Here is an 18309-nt window from a genome sequence, read left to right on the forward strand (position 1 = left end):
ACAGCCGACAGCAACATGGAGCCTGCTCAGAAGCAGAATCGGCGTCATCAGCAGTGGATGTCAGCTGTATGTTACAGCTGACATCCACCTGTAACGGCAGGAACCGGAGCTAGAGTCAATCCCTACCATTAAGTCCTTAGATGCAACAATCGAAAATGATCGCTGCATCTTAGAGGTTGCTAGCAGATCGGCAGCCCCGATGCAATCAGGGCCACCGACTGCTGCTTTGGCAACAGGAGGCCTAACAAGGCCTCCTGCTCTGCTATTACGGAAGCCAACGGCCCCACCGGGAGGCGAAGCCTAATAGACCTGCTGTCAGTGAATGACTGACAGATCTAATACATTGCACTACATAGGTAGTGCAATGTATTAAAAAAAAAAACAGACAGTTGGACCTTCAAGTCCCCTAGTGGGACTTAAAAAAAAGTTGGAAAACATAATAAAAGTTTCAAGTAATAAAATAAAACACAATTGCCCTTTTCCCATATAAAGTCCTTTTATTATTGGAAAAAATAAATAAACCATACTTATTTGGTATCTCCGCGGCTGTAACGGCCTGAACTATAAAAATATGTTATTTATTCCACGCGGTAAGCGGCATAAAAAAACAACAACTTAAAACTATACCAGTGTTTCTGTTTTTTGGTCACTTTGCCCTACAAATATTAGAATAAATGGTCGCATGTATCCAAAAACGGTACCTATAAAAACGATAGCTCGTCTCGCAAAAAAACAAGCTCCATCTACGAAAAAATTAAAACGTTATGGTTCTCACAACTTGGCGACACAAAAAAATACATTCTTTTTACAAAAGTAATTATATTGTGCAAAAAGTTGTAAAACATAAAGTTCTATAAATTTGGTATCGCCGGAATCGTACTGACCCGCAGAATAAAGCTAACATGTAATTTATAACGTATGGTGAACGCTGTATAAAAAAAAACCTAAAAAACTAGGCCAGAAATGCAGTTTTTTGATCACCTGGCCTAGCAAAAAATAGGATGAAAAGTGATAAAAGAGTCACATGTACCCCAAAATGGTACCAATAAAAACTATAGGGCGTCCCGCAAAAAAAGTCCTCATACCACTACGTCTATCAAAAAATAAAATTAGTTAAGGCTCCAATAAGTCAGGAAAGAAAAAATAAGCAGTTGTGCCGGCCCGAGGGCAACATTTCTTCTGTTTCAAGAGGCGAATTATCGAGGCCCTAAAATGAGGGAACCAAGAAGGGGAGGGCCTAAACAGATCTGCTGGAAGCGAGGGTGCTCGTATTATACCAGGACAACACTTTCCCAGCAAAATTCCCCAAACTGCAAAGGTGCGGAGTGTGGACCAAAAGGGGGATAAGGAAGGACGCCACTTCACAACTGAACTCGTCCCCGTAAAAATAGCCTTATGAAATTTTCTTGAAATCGTGGGAAATTTCTGCTAAATTTCTATGCCTTGTAACATCCTAGAAAAATAAAAGGATGTTCAAAAAACTGATGCCAAACCAAAGTTGACATATGCGGGATGTTAATTAGCAACAATTTTGTGTTTTTTTACAATTAAATACTGAATGTATCGAGCAAACATAAAGTCCAATGTGTCACGAGAAAACAATCTCAGAATCGTTTGGATAGGTAAAAGCATTCCGAAGTTATTACCACATAAATTGAAACATGTCAGATTTGAAAAATGAGGCTCTGTCAGGTAGGTTAAACGTGGCCAAAAAGGGAAGGGGTTAAAGTAAAAAAAAAACAACAACATACATACAAATGCCCATTTTTTTACAATAAATAAACTTTATTAAATATAAATCCCAAAACACCAAATAATAAACACTGATTGGGTATCGTCACAGCTGTAACAACCTGTGCAAAAAATTTATAGCATCATTTATGATCGTAAATAGAGTATGTAAAAAAAAAAAAAAAAAAACTTTTTCACACAGTCAAGATTTTGCATGTATTTTTTAGGCCAAAGCCAGGACTGAAAACTGAACAGAAGAAATATACAGGTCCTTCTCAATGAATTAGAATATCATCAAAACGTTAATTTATTTCAGTAATTCTATTCCAAAAGTGAAACCCCTATATTATATAAATTCATTACACACAGAGGGATCTATTTCCAGCATTTTCTTCTTTTAATTTTGAAGATTATGACTAAGGGTATGTTCACACGGCTTAGCAAAAATACGTCTGAAAATACGGAGCTGTTTTAAGGCGAAAACAGCTCCTGATTTTCAGAAGTTTTTGTAACTACTCTAGTTTTTCGCTGCGTATTTTACGGACGTTATTGGAGATGTTTTTCAATGGAGTCAATGAAAAACGGCTCCAAAAACGTCCCAAAAAGTGACATGCACTTCTTTGACGCGGGCGTCTTTTTACGCGTCGTCTTTTGACAGCGACGCGTAGAATTACACCTCGTGGGAACAGAACATCGTAAAACCCATTGAAAGCAATGGGCAGATGTTTGTAGGCGTAATGGAGTCGTTTTTTCAGGCGTAATTCGAGGCGTAAAATGCCCAAATTACGTCTGAAAACAGTGCGTGTGAACATACCCTAACAATGAATGAAAACTCTAAATTTTTGAGGCCCATTCGTTTCTATGCCCAACGGACACCTTCCCATAGAAACCTGCTGAAAAAAATAGGACATTTTACGGATACTTTATAATGGGAGCACGGTCGGCCGTGCCCGTAATCACTGCCTCTTAATTACGGGCATGGTCTTGTGTATGGAGCCTAACTGCATATGACTAAACATGGCGTCAATCATGTGACCCCCGTAGCATTCAGTTATCAACAGGGTTACATGACACTCAAGTGTTGTGGCCACGTAGAGGATATATTCATGGGCTAAGTGAATAGGACTAATAGTAGAATAATGACAACTACTTCACTGCCTGTATACACTGTCTCTAGATAATTTATAAAATGGCCACCTGTTTCTAGGGGATGTTGTCATGTTGTTAACAAAGTTAAATATAAAAAAACAAAACAAAAAACAACAACACACGAGTCAGGGAGAAGAATGTAAGGCTCCATGCACACGACCGTGCCCGTAAATATGACCCGTAATTATGGGCACGGCCGGCCGTTTTCACAGGCAGTGCTACCATTATAAAGTATAGGAGCACGGTCCGTAAAATAAAAAAATAGGACATGTCCTTTTTTTTCTGACGATTTTTACGGCATGGACACTTTCCCGTAGACGGCTGCTACTGGGCCCGCGGCACTTTTATGCCCTGTTCCCACGGCGAATTTTGCGTGGCGGGTCTCTCCCCAAAGTCCGCCATGTAACTGAAACTATTCCTCCCTCCTATTGACATTAATGGGAGGTTCGGATGGAATCCGCCCGAAGTTCGAGCAGAACGCTTATTTTTCCCGCTAGCTGATTTTTTCATCTAGCGGGAAAAAGAAGTGTCCAATTCCTATTGAAATGAATGGGAGGCGGAATTTTGGGGCAGAATCCGCTGCAAAATCTCCTCAGTGTGATGAATTGTATATAATGTAATGTAAGAAAGCGATACACTGTATCCTATCAGTGCCAATTCACTGATTGCATTTGCAGAGAAGACAAGCCAGTAGTTGCCCAGTTGTTGGCATGCCGCCTTCTCTTTTCTCTATTATGAATTACAATGCCAGGACTCATTGTTACAGAGGGCAAGGACAAGTCTTCAAACTTGCCAGACTAAGCTATGATTTCAGGAAGGCTGTGGGAGGGGGGAGTTCTCATCATTCTTTACAATTCTGCATCCCCATAGCAACCTTCAGTCACACACACACCCAGGAAGAAAGCTCCCGCACAACAATCCAGCAATGTCCCTCCCTAGAGATCAATGAGTCTCTGCACACACACCTGTCAGGACCCTCGCTATGCAGACACTCGTCAATCAATTCTCCTGAGGACTGAACACTGGCACTGACTATGGGGCACAAGAAACTGGCGACTGGTAGGAGAGGGATTTAGTGCGACTGTTGTAGCATCAGGCTGGGATCATGCTGTGTCTACTAAAGGCTGCTGAGCTGAACATAGTCTCTCATAGAGCGAGATGTTGCATGCAGATACATTGTAACAATTATCTAACAAAAACTTTTTGGTGAACCCTTGTGTCTTGTTTTTGGATTAGACAGTACAGATTAATTGTGCGTGTAGTGTCCCATTTCATTATATTATAATGGGACGCTTTGATTTCTAACATTTTGTCCAAGAATGTTTTTTTATTACAAAGTTTCAACCTAAACATTTAGTCATCATGCAAATTTAGTAAAACTAAATTATGACAATATCATTATGTATTAGGTGTTAATGTTTCTTCACACGAGTGTAATATGGACGCATTTCTGCACCTATACTACGTCCGCAATTCTCAATTCAACCACAGGTCTAATGACCCAAACTAACAGCATTATATGCGTGGGTGTACTATGCTATTCTATACTACAAAAACAACAACATACATACAACCATCAATTATTTTCTTTAGGGCAGATACAGACGAACGTTGCGTTTTTGCGCGCGCAAACAACGCAGCGTTTTGCGCGCGCAAAAACCATTTCACAGCTGCGTGTGTCATCCGTGTATGATGCACGGCTGCGTGATTCATGGAGATGAGGCTAGTCGACGCCCGTCACTGTCGTCCAAGGTGCTGAAAGAGCTAACTCTTTCAGCACCCTCGACAGTGAATGCCGAACACAATATCGAAAAACCTGTTGAAAAAAAAGAAAAAGTTCGTACTTACCGAGAACTTCCCGGCCGTTGCCTTGGTGACGCGTCCTTGGTGACGCGTCCTTGGTGACGCGCCTCTCGACATCGGGCCCCACCTCCCTGGATGACGCGCCAGTCCATGTGACCGCTGCAGCCTGTGCTTGGCCTGTGATTGGCTGGAGCTGTCACTTGGACTGAATTGTCATCCCGGGAGGTCAGACTGGAGGAAGACGACGGGAGTTATCGGTAAGTCAGAACTTCGTTTTTTTTTCTACAGGTTCATGTATATTGGGATCGGAAGTCACTGTCCATGGTGCTGAAACAGTTTAACTCTTTCAGCACCATGGACAGTGACTATCTCCTGACGTCGCGTACCGATAATTTTTTTGCCGGGTTCGGCCAAAACGAGTTCGGCCAAAACGAGTTCGGCCGAACCCGGTGAAGTTCAGTTCGCTTGTCCGGCTTCGCTCATCGCAAAGACACTCCGTTTGGATGTTCGGAAACAGAAAAGCACGTGGTGCTTTTCTGTTTACATTCATCCTTTTGACAGCTGGTGCGCTGTTTCAGTCGGTTCGCACGGAACTACTTACGTGCAACCTGCGTGGTTTTCACGCACCCATTGACTTCAATGGGTGCGTGATGCGTGAAATACGCAGAGTTATTGAACCTGTCGCGCTTTTTGCGCAGCAGACAAACGCTGCGCAAAAAGCACGGACTGTCTGTACTGCCCCATAGACTTGTATTGGTCCATGCGTGCCGCGTGAAAACCACGCGGCCCGCACGGACTGAATACACGCTCGTGTGAATCCCCCCTTAGTGTGCTATCCGTTCTTTTAACGGACACCACACTGACCCATTCATTTATATTGGGCTGTGCCCACATCTGTATGACCGATTCTCAAAACTCAGAGCAGGTCGTATTCCTGTCAGTTTTTGCGGATCTGTCTCGCCCATTCTATTCAATGGTCCGTTAAAAAAAAAAAAAAAAAAAAAGGACCGCACATAGAAGCCATCCGTGTTTTGCAGCCGTATAAAAGGTCATGGATGTGTGCATGAGCCCTTACAGTGGCAGACGTATATATATAAACACACCGACAGATACATCGACTGACATGTCAATATCTGCTGTTTTCATAAAAACATACTGGGAAAAAAAAGGCTTGTGGCTGGATACATTAAGGCTATGTTCCCATACACAGGAAACACTGCAGCAGAATCTCTAGAAAAACGCTGGTAAATCTGTCACAGAAATCCGCACCAAATTTTTCTGTTCATATTCCTGTGGAAACGCTGGGTATTTTCCGCAGCAGTTTTACCTGCGTATTTAGATTTAGTGTTAAACATTGGTTATAGCAAAGTATATAAGCACCTGCGGATTTCCAGCGGTTTTTACTGCATAGCCGCTGCGTAAACACTGTAAAAACCACAGAAAAATAATTCTCTCACAGAATGTCTGCTCCCCATTGAAGTCTATAATCCAAACACGCAGCATCTCTGCACAGAACACGCAGAATTGAAAGAACGCAACGCAGAACACTTTCCACAGAATTTTTGTGTGTTTTTTTTTCCACAGCATGGGCATGAGATTTTCTAAATCTCATTCACTTTACTGCTACTGTAAATGATGCAGAAATTCTGAACAGAATTGGGAACCCGGCCTTAGGCTTTCACTCTATTACTGCAATGCAAAAATAGTGACAAAAGGCGTGTTTATTGACATCTTTTTTGGGCACAGTTTTCCACAATTGAATACAACTGATACCACAATTAACCCCTTAATGACCAGCCTATTTTAGACCTTAATGACCAAGCTATTTTTTACATTTTTGAATCGTCGCATTCCAAGAGCTATAACGTTTTTATTTTTGCGTCGACATAGCTGTATAAGGTCTTGTTTTTTGCGGGACAAGTTGTACTTTTTAATAGCACTTTGGGGGACATATTATTTATTGATTAACTTTTATTAACTTTTTTTTGGGGGGGGGATAGAAAAAAATCTGAAATTTTGCCACACTTTTTTGCGTCCTAAATCTACGCCGTTTACCGTGTTGTATAAATAACACAATACGTTTATTCAGCGGGTTGTTACGATTGCAACGATACCAAATTTGTATAGTTTTTGTATGTTTTACTACTTTTACACAGTAAAAACGCTTTTTTTTCAAAATTATTTGTTTTTGTGTCTCCATATTTGAAGAGCCGTAACGTTTTTATTTTTTCGCCGATGCGGTTGTATGAGGACTTTTTTTCTGCGAGAAGACTTGTAGTTTTTATTGGTACCATTTTGGAGTAGATGCGACTTTTTGATCACTTTTTAATCAAATTTTTTTAAAGTCAGGATTCACAGAAAACAGCAATTTTTCTGTCGTTTTTTATTACATTTTTTATGACGTTCACCGTGCGGGTTAAGTAATGTAATAGATTTATAGTCAGGGTCATTACGGACGCGGCGATACCAAATATGTGTAACTTTTTAACTGTATTTTGGTTTTTTAATAGTAAAGCAGTTTGTAAGGGGAAAAAGTGGGTTTTTCATTTTTTTTTAACATTTTTTTTTTATGAACCTTATTAAACTTTTTTTTTTTACTTTTTTACTAGTCCCACTAGGGGACTTCACTATGTGATCCTCCGATCGCTATTATAATACACTGCGATACTTTTGTATTGCAGTGTATTATGCCTGTCCGTTCAAAACGGACTGGCATCTGCTAGGTCATAAAAAAAAATGGAAAAATATTTACTAAAAGTTTCGCTCACCTCATAACCACCACTCCATGGTTGCGTTTTCCATGCGTTTTTTGTATATAGGATGCTTGACTGATGCAAAGTGATTAATCCAAATGCTGAAGGTGCTTGTAGATGCTCCTAGACTGATCCTGTATCGACTGCAGGCAATTGAAGCAAAAACGATATGTAGAAAAGGTAGATCCAGCACTCGAATAATTAAAATTCCAATTTTATTTAGGTCATATTAAAACAAGGGATAAAACAAAAATCCCAGGACCACGCTTACGCGTTTCAGACCACTAGGGTCCTTAATCATAGCTATGATTAAGGACCCTAGTGGTCTGAAATGCGTAAGCGTGGTCCCGGGATTTTTGTTTTATCCCTTGTTTTAATATGACCTAAATAAAATTGGAATTTTAATTATTCGAGTGCTGGATCTACCTTTTCTACATATCGTTTTTGCTTCAATTATCTGCTAGGTCATGCCTGCGGCATGATCTAGCAGGCATTCATTACAGGCAGAACCGATAAAAACAAGGGGACATATACAAAAACACCGAAAAAGGCCATACTTACAAATGGACACAGCCAGGCCAGAAATGCTGATGAAAGGGCGAGCAGGTGCTTTAAATAATAATAGCCACTCCCACTAGTCTTGAGGGGAGTGGTGTGTGGTGCATGGGATGTGTAGTAAGAAATAATAAATGAATAGTGTGTGTGCAAGTGTAATACTATAAGTGAAATATAGGGGGCAGTAATGAGTGAAGTGCCTCAATAGAAATAAATGGATAATGGGGTGCAAGTGAGTGAAACATGGAGGGATAGTGTGTACGTCATGAGGCACAACGTGTATAGCCAGGTAGAAGCCTATTTGTGACGCCTTGATAATTCATAGAGCGGGCTACCCTGCTTGCTATGCCAAACAACAACACACCATGCCCTCCCAGCATCAAAGACCCGGCTGTGTCCAAGAGAAGCGAATATACATAATAATGAAAAATACCTGGGGTATTGGTAATCATTTTGGCCAAAAGGACGCAAGCTCGCAATCCACGACAAGGATCCCCAGACTTGCGAGTCCCTAACTCCTAAACTGGAACAGAACGTTCCTGATGCACAAACAGAACCGATAAAAACAAGGGGACATATACAAAAACACCGAAAAAGGCCATACTTACAAATGGACACAGCCAGGTCAGAAACGCTGATGAAAGGGCGAGCAGGTGCTTTAAATAATAATAGCCACTCCCACTAGTCTTGAGGGGAGTGGTGTGTGGTGCATGGGATGTGTAGTAAGAAATAATAAATGAATAGTGTGTGTGCAAGTGTAATACTATAAGTGAAATATAGGGGGCAGTAATGAGTGAAGTGCCTCAATAGAAATAAATGGATAATGGGGTGCAAGTGAGTGAAACATGGAGGGATAGTGTGTACGTCATGAGGCACAACGTGTATAGCCAGGTAGAAGCCTATTTGTGACGCCTTACATTCCTTACAGGCAGACCTGGGGGCCTTTATTAGGCCCCCGGCTGCCATGGGAGACACAGACACTCGGCGATCTTATCGCCGGGTGTCGGTGGGATGAGAGGGAGCTCGCTCCCTCTCTCCAAAACCACTCAGATGCGGTGCACGCTATTGTGCACCGCATCTGAGGGGTTAAACGGGTGAGATCGATACTGATATCGATCTCACCCGGCAGAGCAGGGACGCCCCCAGCCCTCAGCTGCCTCTTGCAGCTGAGAGCAGGGAGATTTGACAGCTCCCTGCTCTGTTTACTTATTCCGATGCCGCGACGTAAAAAGTCTATGCCATCGGAATAAGGCCCGTTAGTGACCGACGTAAAAAGACTATGGGCCGGTCACTAACGGGTTAAGGGAAATTTGCAACAAAAATGTATGTAAAAATGCTTGCAGCTATTGTCGTATCATTTGTAGTGTGGTAATGTTGTGGCATTCTGCCTCATGTGACTTTACCCTGAATGTGCCTTCATTTTGATTTGTTTTCTGTGCTGTCCTATTTTAGTACATATTTTTTTGTGATGTATGTTTTACTGTGCAGTTTCTATAACAAGGCCATAAGTTAGGCCTCGTTCACATCTGCGTTGGGGTCCCGTTCTGACGTTCCGTCTGAGCTTTCCGTCAGAACGGGACCCTGAACAGACACAGATGGAAACCAGAGGTTTCCGTTTCCATCACCATTGATTTCAATGGTGACGGATTCGGTGCCCATGGTTCCCGTTTGTCTCTGTTGTGCACCAGACCTGTCGTAGTTGACTACGCTACTGCTTCCGGCAAAACAATGGATGTGCCACTGTTAAAAATTTGGTGCAGCATCTGCCTGTCTGGCCTAGTGTTAATTTAGGATTTGCTGTAAAATGTATGCAGCAAATCTGCAGAAAGCTAAGGCTGGGTTCACACGACCTATTTTCAGACGTAATGGAGGCGTTTTACGCCTCGAATTACGTCTGAAAAAACGGCTCCAATACGTCGGCAAACATCTGCCCATTGCTTTCAATGGGCTTTACGATGTACTGTGCCGACGACCTGTCATTTTACGCGTCGCTGTCAAAAGACGGAGCGTAAAATTACAGCCTCGTCAAAAGAAGTGCAGGACCCTTCTTGGGACGTAATTGGAGCCGTTTTTCATTGACTCCAATGAAGAACAGCTCCAAATTACATCCATAAAAGACGCCCCTCAAAACGCGAGTACATGCAATTACATCTGAAATTCAGGAGCTGTTTTCTCCTGAAAACGGCTCCGTAATTTCAGACGTAATTGCAGTTATCGTGTGCACATACTCAATTGTGCACATACATAATTGTGTGGATTTTGATGCAGGTTTCCCTGCGGAAAAAGCCAAGTGTCTGGGACAAAACCACTATCCTCACCTCCACTGGTGATACCATCGCAAGGCTTCCCCTCAGTCTCTGTACATCCGCTTCCCAGTGATGACATCTCGTCACATGTGACCACTGCAGCCTCGGATTGGCTGCCGCAGTCATGTGTCATCATCGTTGGAGGCCGGGTGTAGAGAGACTGAGGGGTGCGTTGCTCTGGGAGTACCAGGGGAGGTGAGGATAGGGTTGTTGTTGTTTTTTTGCTAGTTTTTTTTTTATTATTATTATTATTATTATTTTATTTATTTATTTTTTTAACTTAGTGTAAACTCTCTGGACTTGCAGATTTTTCTGCAGATCCGCTGGTAATTCTCAGCAAAATCCGCAACAATAGGATTTTTTCTTCCTCATTGAATTCAATGAAAAAATTCTGTGCACTTTCCGCAGCATAAATTAACACGCTGCAGTTTTAAAATTCTGCACCGCTGGTCAATTTATGTGCAGAAAATGTCCGCAGCATGTGGATGAGATTTGATTAAATCTCATCCACATTGCTACTACTGTATTATACTGCAGATTTTCTCTATGCATATACAGATGGAAAATGTGCAAGATATCCACTATGTCTGCACTAGCCTAAGGGTATGTTCACACGCTTAGCAAAAAACGTCTAAAAATACGGCGTTGTTTTTAAGGGAAAACACCTCCTGATTTTCAGACGTTTTTTAAGCCACTCGCGTTTTTCGCTGCGTTTTCTACGGCCATTTTTGGAGCTGTTTTTCTATAGAGTCAATGAAAAACGGCTCCAAAAACGGCTCAATTATGACACTCCATTTGGATGTTTGTAAACAGAAAAGCACGTGGTGCTTTTCTGTTTTCATTCATCCTTTTGACAGCTGTTGCGCGAATCACGCTTGTCCCACGGAAGTGCTTCCATGCGACATGCGTGGTTTTCACGCACCCATTGATTTCAATGGGTGCGTGATTCGCACAAAACGGCCAAAGAACGGACATGTCGTGACTTTTTTTCAGCGGACTCACGCTGAGTAAAAATCACGGACATTTCTGCACGGCCCCATAGACTAATATAGGTCCGTGCAACGCGCGTGCAAATCACGCGCGTTGCACGGACGTTTTTCCCGTTCGTCTGAATAAAGCCTTACCGTCTTCAACACATTTAAATCAGAAGAAACTGCAAGCAGGGTGGGGAATGTCTCGCTAAGTACCTTTCTTTATTTTACAATATTTTCTAGAAAAAAACTTTTAATTGAAATAAATATAGAAATTCTTCATGCCTAATCATATGTCTTGTTTTTCAATTGCCAGGGCCACCCAATATAACAGAAGATGTTTTCGTAAGTAACGCTAACAATGAAGATCATGATTTGTAGAAGGAGACCCACCGTTTTGTGTTCACAGTTGAATACCATTTAATAACTGTAAATACCTTTTGAATGCTCATTCAGAGGAGCCTAGAGTAGTGTTTTAGCGATAACAGAGCTGTATAATGACAGCTCTGAACGCATTCACTTTTGGCCTTTCTATAATCCCTAGGGACGCCTATAATGAGTGCAATTTAATGAAATAAGTTCTGGTCTACACAGATCCACAGAGAAGGTTGACATTAGCTCCTAGATCTCCCTAGATACTGCTTTTGAGAGCCAAGCATTATCCTACAGTACAACAATCTGACATCCCTTAGGCCTCATGCACACGACCGTAGTGGTGTGCACGACCATGATTTGCGGCAGGGATGGCCGCGGAGGGTCACCCACAGGCCGCCCGCAAATCGCGGGCCGTGTACATGGCCACGTGCATTCATTTCTATGTTCCAGGCTCCTGGTCAATGCACTGACCATGGAAACCACGGTTGTGTGCATGGGCCCATTGAAATGAAAATGGCCGCAATTCACCCGAAAATTTGCGGTTGAATTGCGGCCGCAAAAATACATTCATGGGGCCTTAGGCAACATTCAGGTGAGCGTGTGCAACCTCGAAAGCTTTATGCGTGATAACGCGTCTGAGGTGCACCCGTGCGGGACGCGTTATCACGGATCCCTCATAGACTAGAGTCCTATTTTTCCACGGTCCCTTCACACGCTCTGTTGATACAACAGCCGTGTGAACGGCCCCATTGAAATACATGCATGCGTGTGACGGCCGTTGTTTTAACGGTCGTCACACGGACGAGTTACACGCTCGTCTGAATGAGCCCTAAGGGTTGTGGGGAAATGTTCTATGAAAATGTTTATTATATCTTGCACTGATGAAATCTAATAATTTCATCTGAGAGTTCATTGTTTATTTTAAAGGGATTGTATGATTTAGAAAAAACTGTTTCAAACTCTCTTTTAAGGCATTATAAGTTTATAGAGGGGGTGCCCTTTTTAGGACCTTCATCAGTTGCCTGAAACCGCTTCAAATAGTGTGTCTCCTTAGGGCTCATTCAGACGAGCGTGAATCTCGTTCGTGTGCTGTGTGTTGAAACAACGCACAGCACACAGCCCCATCAATGGAGCTATTCTCACATGCAGGAGTTTTCACGCAGCAAATGTCCGTTGCGAGAAACTCACTGCATGTCCTATATTGATGTGTTTTGAAGTCAATGGGTGCGTGAAAACCACGGATAGCACACGGACGCACATCAATTACATAGAAATGCAGAAAATGTAAGAAAAAATAATTAAAGAACTGTTTGCACGGACGTTAAAAACGCATTTCACACGCAAAGCACACTGATATGAAATGTAGAAAAAACGCTGCATTTTTTACGTGCGCAAATCTGACACCCTTGTCTGAATGTAGCCTTATTTAGAGGACCTTGCACATCCATGCGTTACATGGACATCTCATCGATTTCAATGGGCACCATGTAATGTTCTAGTTCCTGTGCGGTGGGGCAGCAGGGGAATTAAACAATTGCTCCAGGGTCCCCTTGCAGATGACAGCGGATCACTGGGAATCCCAGCAGCACAACACCCTATAACCAGCTTATTTGTGAGGTTTGTCCAAAGTAGACAACCCCTTTAAATTCTGCTGACCAATTACAGAGAGGAATGCAGCGTAATATTTGTAATATTAGATTTAATCATGCGTGTCAATACAACGATGCTTATCCTGATTCATTCAAGACATGATGGATTGGGTTGATGACGGGTTGGGTTGGGTTGAAGTGTATATTGGACATCTACTTGCTGACAGGTGGGGACAAACAACTGATTGCAGAGAAGATGGAGTATTATGTTATACGTTCTCTTGTTTGTAGTTAAGCCTGTTAGTGTTTGCGAAGTTCTATAATCCGTTTTCACAACAATTACTGTAGTTTGTATTTCATCATATGCTCTGTTTTGTTCTATTTGCATAGGAGGATTTCCTAGTAACAGATGACTTGCTTGTAGATTACTTCAATGAATTCCTAAGTCTACCAGTAAGTATTTACTTACTATACACGAATAAATTTGCACCTATTAAAGTTGTACTACAGTTATTCAATCATAAAATACACGTATTGGACCTGCATCCTTAAAGTGGTTGTCTCATGAAGAACTTGGCGCAACAAGCAGCTGTGGGTTCTGCTCCTTTAACCCCCGGCGATCAGCAGTTCGCAACCAGCCAGAAATATGGCATTGCATGACGCCATGCTAAAGCATGGGCACGCTGGGTCAGCCAGGGCTGCTCTCTATTCTGGCACATACGCATACGGATGAGTTGTCGTGGTGAGACAACCCCTTTGAGCTATGGAAGCTTTTAAATATCAAAAAAGCAATGCTGCAGAATTTTACTGCAGGAGCGATTTTTTTTTTCTTTCCTTTTAAGCTAAATTCTGATGAAGTTAAGGTGTATCAGATTTGACTTGATCAGAGCTGAGCTTAGAAAATCGCTCAGGAGCACACAGGAGCCGCTGTCAGTGCAGATTACTGACAGAAGCTGCAGAACACCGTTCTGAGCCGAATCTATGTACTGTATACATAGAAGCTGCATAAGTGAAAATGTAAATTTTTTTTAAGTTGATTTTTTCATGACACATCTACTTTAACCCCTTGAGTACCCAGCTCATTTTGGCCTTGAGGACCAGACCCATTTTTTCAAATCTGACATGTATCACTTTATGTGGTAATAACTCCGGAATGCTTTTACCTATCCAATTGATTCTGAGATTGTTTTCTCGTGACATATTGTACTTTAGTTTAGTGAAAAAATGTGGTCGATAAATTCATTGCTTATTTGTGAAAAACACCAACATTTAGCGAAAATATGAAGAAATTATGATTTTTCCAATTTTAAATGCATCTGCTTGTAAAACAGACGGTAATACCACACAAAATAGTTACCAATTAACATCCCCCATATGTCTACTTTATGTTTGCATCGTTTTTTGAACATCCTTTTATTTTTCTATGACCTCACAAGGCTTAGAACTTTAGCAGCAATTTCTCATATTTTTAAGAAAATTTCAAAAAGCGATTTTTTCAGGGACGAGTTCAGTTCTGAAGTGGTTTTGAGTGCCCTATATATTAGAAACCCCCATAAAACACCCCATTTTGAAAACTGCACCCCTCAAAGTATCCAAAACAGCATTCAGAAAGTGTTTCAACCCTTTAGGCGTTTTACAGGAATTGAAGGAAAGTAGAGCTGAAATTTTCAAATTTCATTTTTTTTTACAAAATTCATATGTAATACATTTTCTTCTGTACCACAGAAGTTTTTACCTGAGAAACGCAACTCAATATTTATTGCCCAGATTCTGCAGTTTTTAGAAATATCCCACATGTGGCCCTAGTGCGCTAATGGACTGAAACACAGGCCTCAGAAGCAAAGGAGGACCTCTTGGATTTTGGGGCCTCCTTTTTTCAGAATATATTTTAGGCACCATGTCAGGTTTGAAGAGGTCTTGTGGTGCCAAAACAGTGGAAACCCCCAAAAGTGACCCCCATTTTTTAAACTACACCCCTCAGGGAATTTATCTAGGGGTATAGTTAGCATTTTGACCCCACAGGTATTTTGCTATATTTTCTGGAGTTAGTCTGTGAAAATGAAAATCTACTTTTTTTCTGGAAAAACGTAAAAATTTCTAATTTTTGCAAGAAATAAAGGAGAGAAAGCACCCCAACATTTGTAAAGCAATTTCTCGCGATTACGGAAATACCCCATATGTGGTAATAAACTGCTGTTTGGACCCACAGCAGGGCTCAGAAGGGATTTGGATTTTGGAGATCTGATTTTACTGGAATGGTTTTCAGTGCCGTGTCACGTTTGCAAAGCCCTGGAGGGACCTAAACAGTGGAATCCCCCCAAAAGTGACCCCATTTTGGAAACTATACCCCTCAAGGAATTTTTCTAGTGGTATAGTTATCATTTTGACCCCACAGGTTTTTTGCTGAATTTATTGGAATTAGTCTGTGAAGATGAAAAGATACTTTTTTTTGGAAAAAACACAGAATTTTCTAATTTTTATAAGGAATAAAAGAGAAAAAGCACCTCAACATTTGTAAAGCAATTTCTCCTGATTACGGAAATACCCCATTATGTGGTAATAAACTGCTGTTTGGACCCATGGCAGGGCTCAGAAGGGACGGAGCACCATTTGGATTTTGCAGCTCAAATTTTGCTTAATTGGTTTCTGGGGGCCATGTCGCATTTGCAGAGTCCCTGAAGTACCAGTACAGTAGAAATTCCCCAGGTGTGATCCCAATTTGGAGACTATACCCCTGAAAGAATTAAATTAGAGGTGTAGTGAGCATTTTGAGCCCTCAGGTGTTTTATAGATTTTATTAGAATTGGTCCGTGAAAATGAAAACATTTTTTTTTCCAATAACCTGTAGCTTTAGCTCAGAATTTTTCATTTCCACAAGGAATACAGGAGAAAAGACACCCCAAAATGTGTTACACAATTTCTCCTGATTACGGAAATACCCCATATGTGGTTGTAAACGGCTATTTGGACATACGGCAAGGGTCTAAACGGAAAAAGTGCAATTTCGTTTTACAAAATTTGTTTTTGACGCCATGTTGCATTGCGCTGAGGTATCAGTACAGTGGAAACTCCCGAGAAGTGACCCCATTTAGGAAACTACACCCCTCAAGGAATTCATCTAGAAGTGTAGTGAGCATTTTGACCCCCAAAGGTTTTGCAGAAATTAGTGCACAGTGGATGTTGCAGATTGAAAATTGACATTTTCCACATATATGCTATTTCAGTGCCCAATGCGTTGGGCCCAGCTTGTACCACTGGAGACACACACCCCATAAATTGTTAAGCGGTTCTCCAGAGTACGGTAATACCCCATATGTGGTCATAAACCGCTGTTTTGGGCACACTGCCAGGCCCAGAAGGAGCGCCATTTGGCTTTTGGAGCGCAGATTTTGCTTGGTAGTAGTTTTGTTTAGTGTTTTACTTGTGTTTCAGTTTATAATGTGGGGCATATGTAATCTGTGCGGAGTACATCAGGGTATATGTAATCTGTGCGGAGTACATCAGGGTATATGTAATCTGGGCGGAGTACATCAGGGTATATGTAAGCTGGGCGGAGTACATCAGGGTATATGTAATCTGTGAGGAGTACATCAGTGTATATGTAATCTGTGAGGAGTACATCAGGGTATATGTAAGTTGGGCAGAGTACATCAGGGTATATGTAATCTGTGAGGAGTACATCAGGGTATATGTAAACTGTGCGGAGTACATCAGGGTATATGTAAGCTGTGAGGAGTACATCAGGGTATATGTAATCTGGGCGGAGTACATCAGGGTATATGTAAGCTGGGCGGAGTACATCAGGGTATATGTAATCTGTGAGGAGTACATCAGTGTATATGTAATCTGTGAGGAGTACATCAGGGTATATGTAAGTTGGGCAGAGTACATCAGGGTATATGTAATCTGTGAGGAGTACATCAGGGTATATGTAAACTGTGCGGAGTACATCAGGGTATATGTAAGCTGTGAGGAGTACATCAGGGTATATGTAAACTGTGAGGAGTACATCAGGGTATATGTAAACTGTGCGGAGTACATCAGGGTATATGTAAGCTGGGTGGAGTACATCAGGGTATATGTAAGCTGTGAGGAGTACATCAGGGTATATGTAATATGTGAGGAGTACATCAGGGTATATGTAATATGTGAGGAGTACATCAGGATATATGTAATATGTGAGGAGTACATCAGGATATATGTAATATGTGAGGAGTACATCAGGGTATATGTAATATGTGAGGAGTACATCAGGATATATGTAATATGTGAGGAGTACATCAGGGTATATGTAATATGTGAGGAGTACATCAGGATATATGTAATATGTGAGGAGTACATCAGGATATATGTAATATGTGAGGAGTACATCAGGGTATATGTAATATGTGAGGAGTACATCAGGATATATGTAATATGTGAGGAGTACATCAGGATATATGTAATATGTGAGGAGTACATCAGGATATATGTAATATGTGAGGAGTACATCAGGATATATGTAATATGTGAGGAGTACATCAGGATATATGTAATATGTGAGGAGTACATCAGGGTATATGTAATATGTGAGGAGTACATCAGGATATATGTAATATGTGAGGAGTACATCAGGATATATGTAATATGTGAGGAGTACATCAGGGTATATGTAATATGTGAGGAGTACATCAGGGTATATGTAATATGTGAGGAGTACATCAGGGTATATGTAATATGTGAGGAGTACATCAGGATATATGTAATATGTGAGGAGTACATCAGGGTATATGTAATGTGTGAGGAGTACATCAGGATATATGTAATATGTGAGGAGTACATCAGGGTATATGTAATATGTGAGGAGTACATCAGTGTATATGTAATCTGTGAGGAGTATATCAGGGTATATGTAAGCTGTGCGGAGTACATAAGGGTATATGTAAGCTGGGCGGAGTACATCAGGGTATATGTAAGCTGGGCGGAGTACATCAGGGTATATGTAAGCTGTGCGGAATTCATCAGGGTATATGTTTGCTGGGCGTAGTGTATCAGGTTATATGTAAACTGTGCGGAGTACATCAGGGTATATGTAAGC

The 18309-nt window shown here is 41.4% G+C and overlaps 1 protein-coding gene across 1 annotated transcript in view; it reads left to right on the top strand.

Annotated features, from left to right (window-relative positions):
• Positions 1 to 3774: 3774 nt before the first annotated feature.
• RGS22 (regulator of G protein signaling 22) overlaps positions 3775 to 18309 on the top strand; it is a 149594-nt gene continuing 135059 nt past the window's right edge. Inside the window, exons 1-3 of the mRNA XM_075825950.1 lie at positions 3775 to 3939; positions 11585 to 11613; positions 13623 to 13685. Coding sequence (XP_075682065.1) covers positions 3915 to 3939; positions 11585 to 11613; positions 13623 to 13685 — 117 coding nt within the window. The 5' untranslated portion in view covers positions 3775 to 3914. The remainder of the gene's footprint in view (positions 3940 to 11584; positions 11614 to 13622; positions 13686 to 18309) is intronic.

The sequence above is a fragment of the Rhinoderma darwinii genome, chromosome 5, assembly GCF_050947455.1.
Source record: "Rhinoderma darwinii isolate aRhiDar2 chromosome 5, aRhiDar2.hap1, whole genome shotgun sequence".
Lineage (NCBI taxonomy): Eukaryota > Metazoa > Chordata > Amphibia > Anura > Rhinodermatidae > Rhinoderma > Rhinoderma darwinii.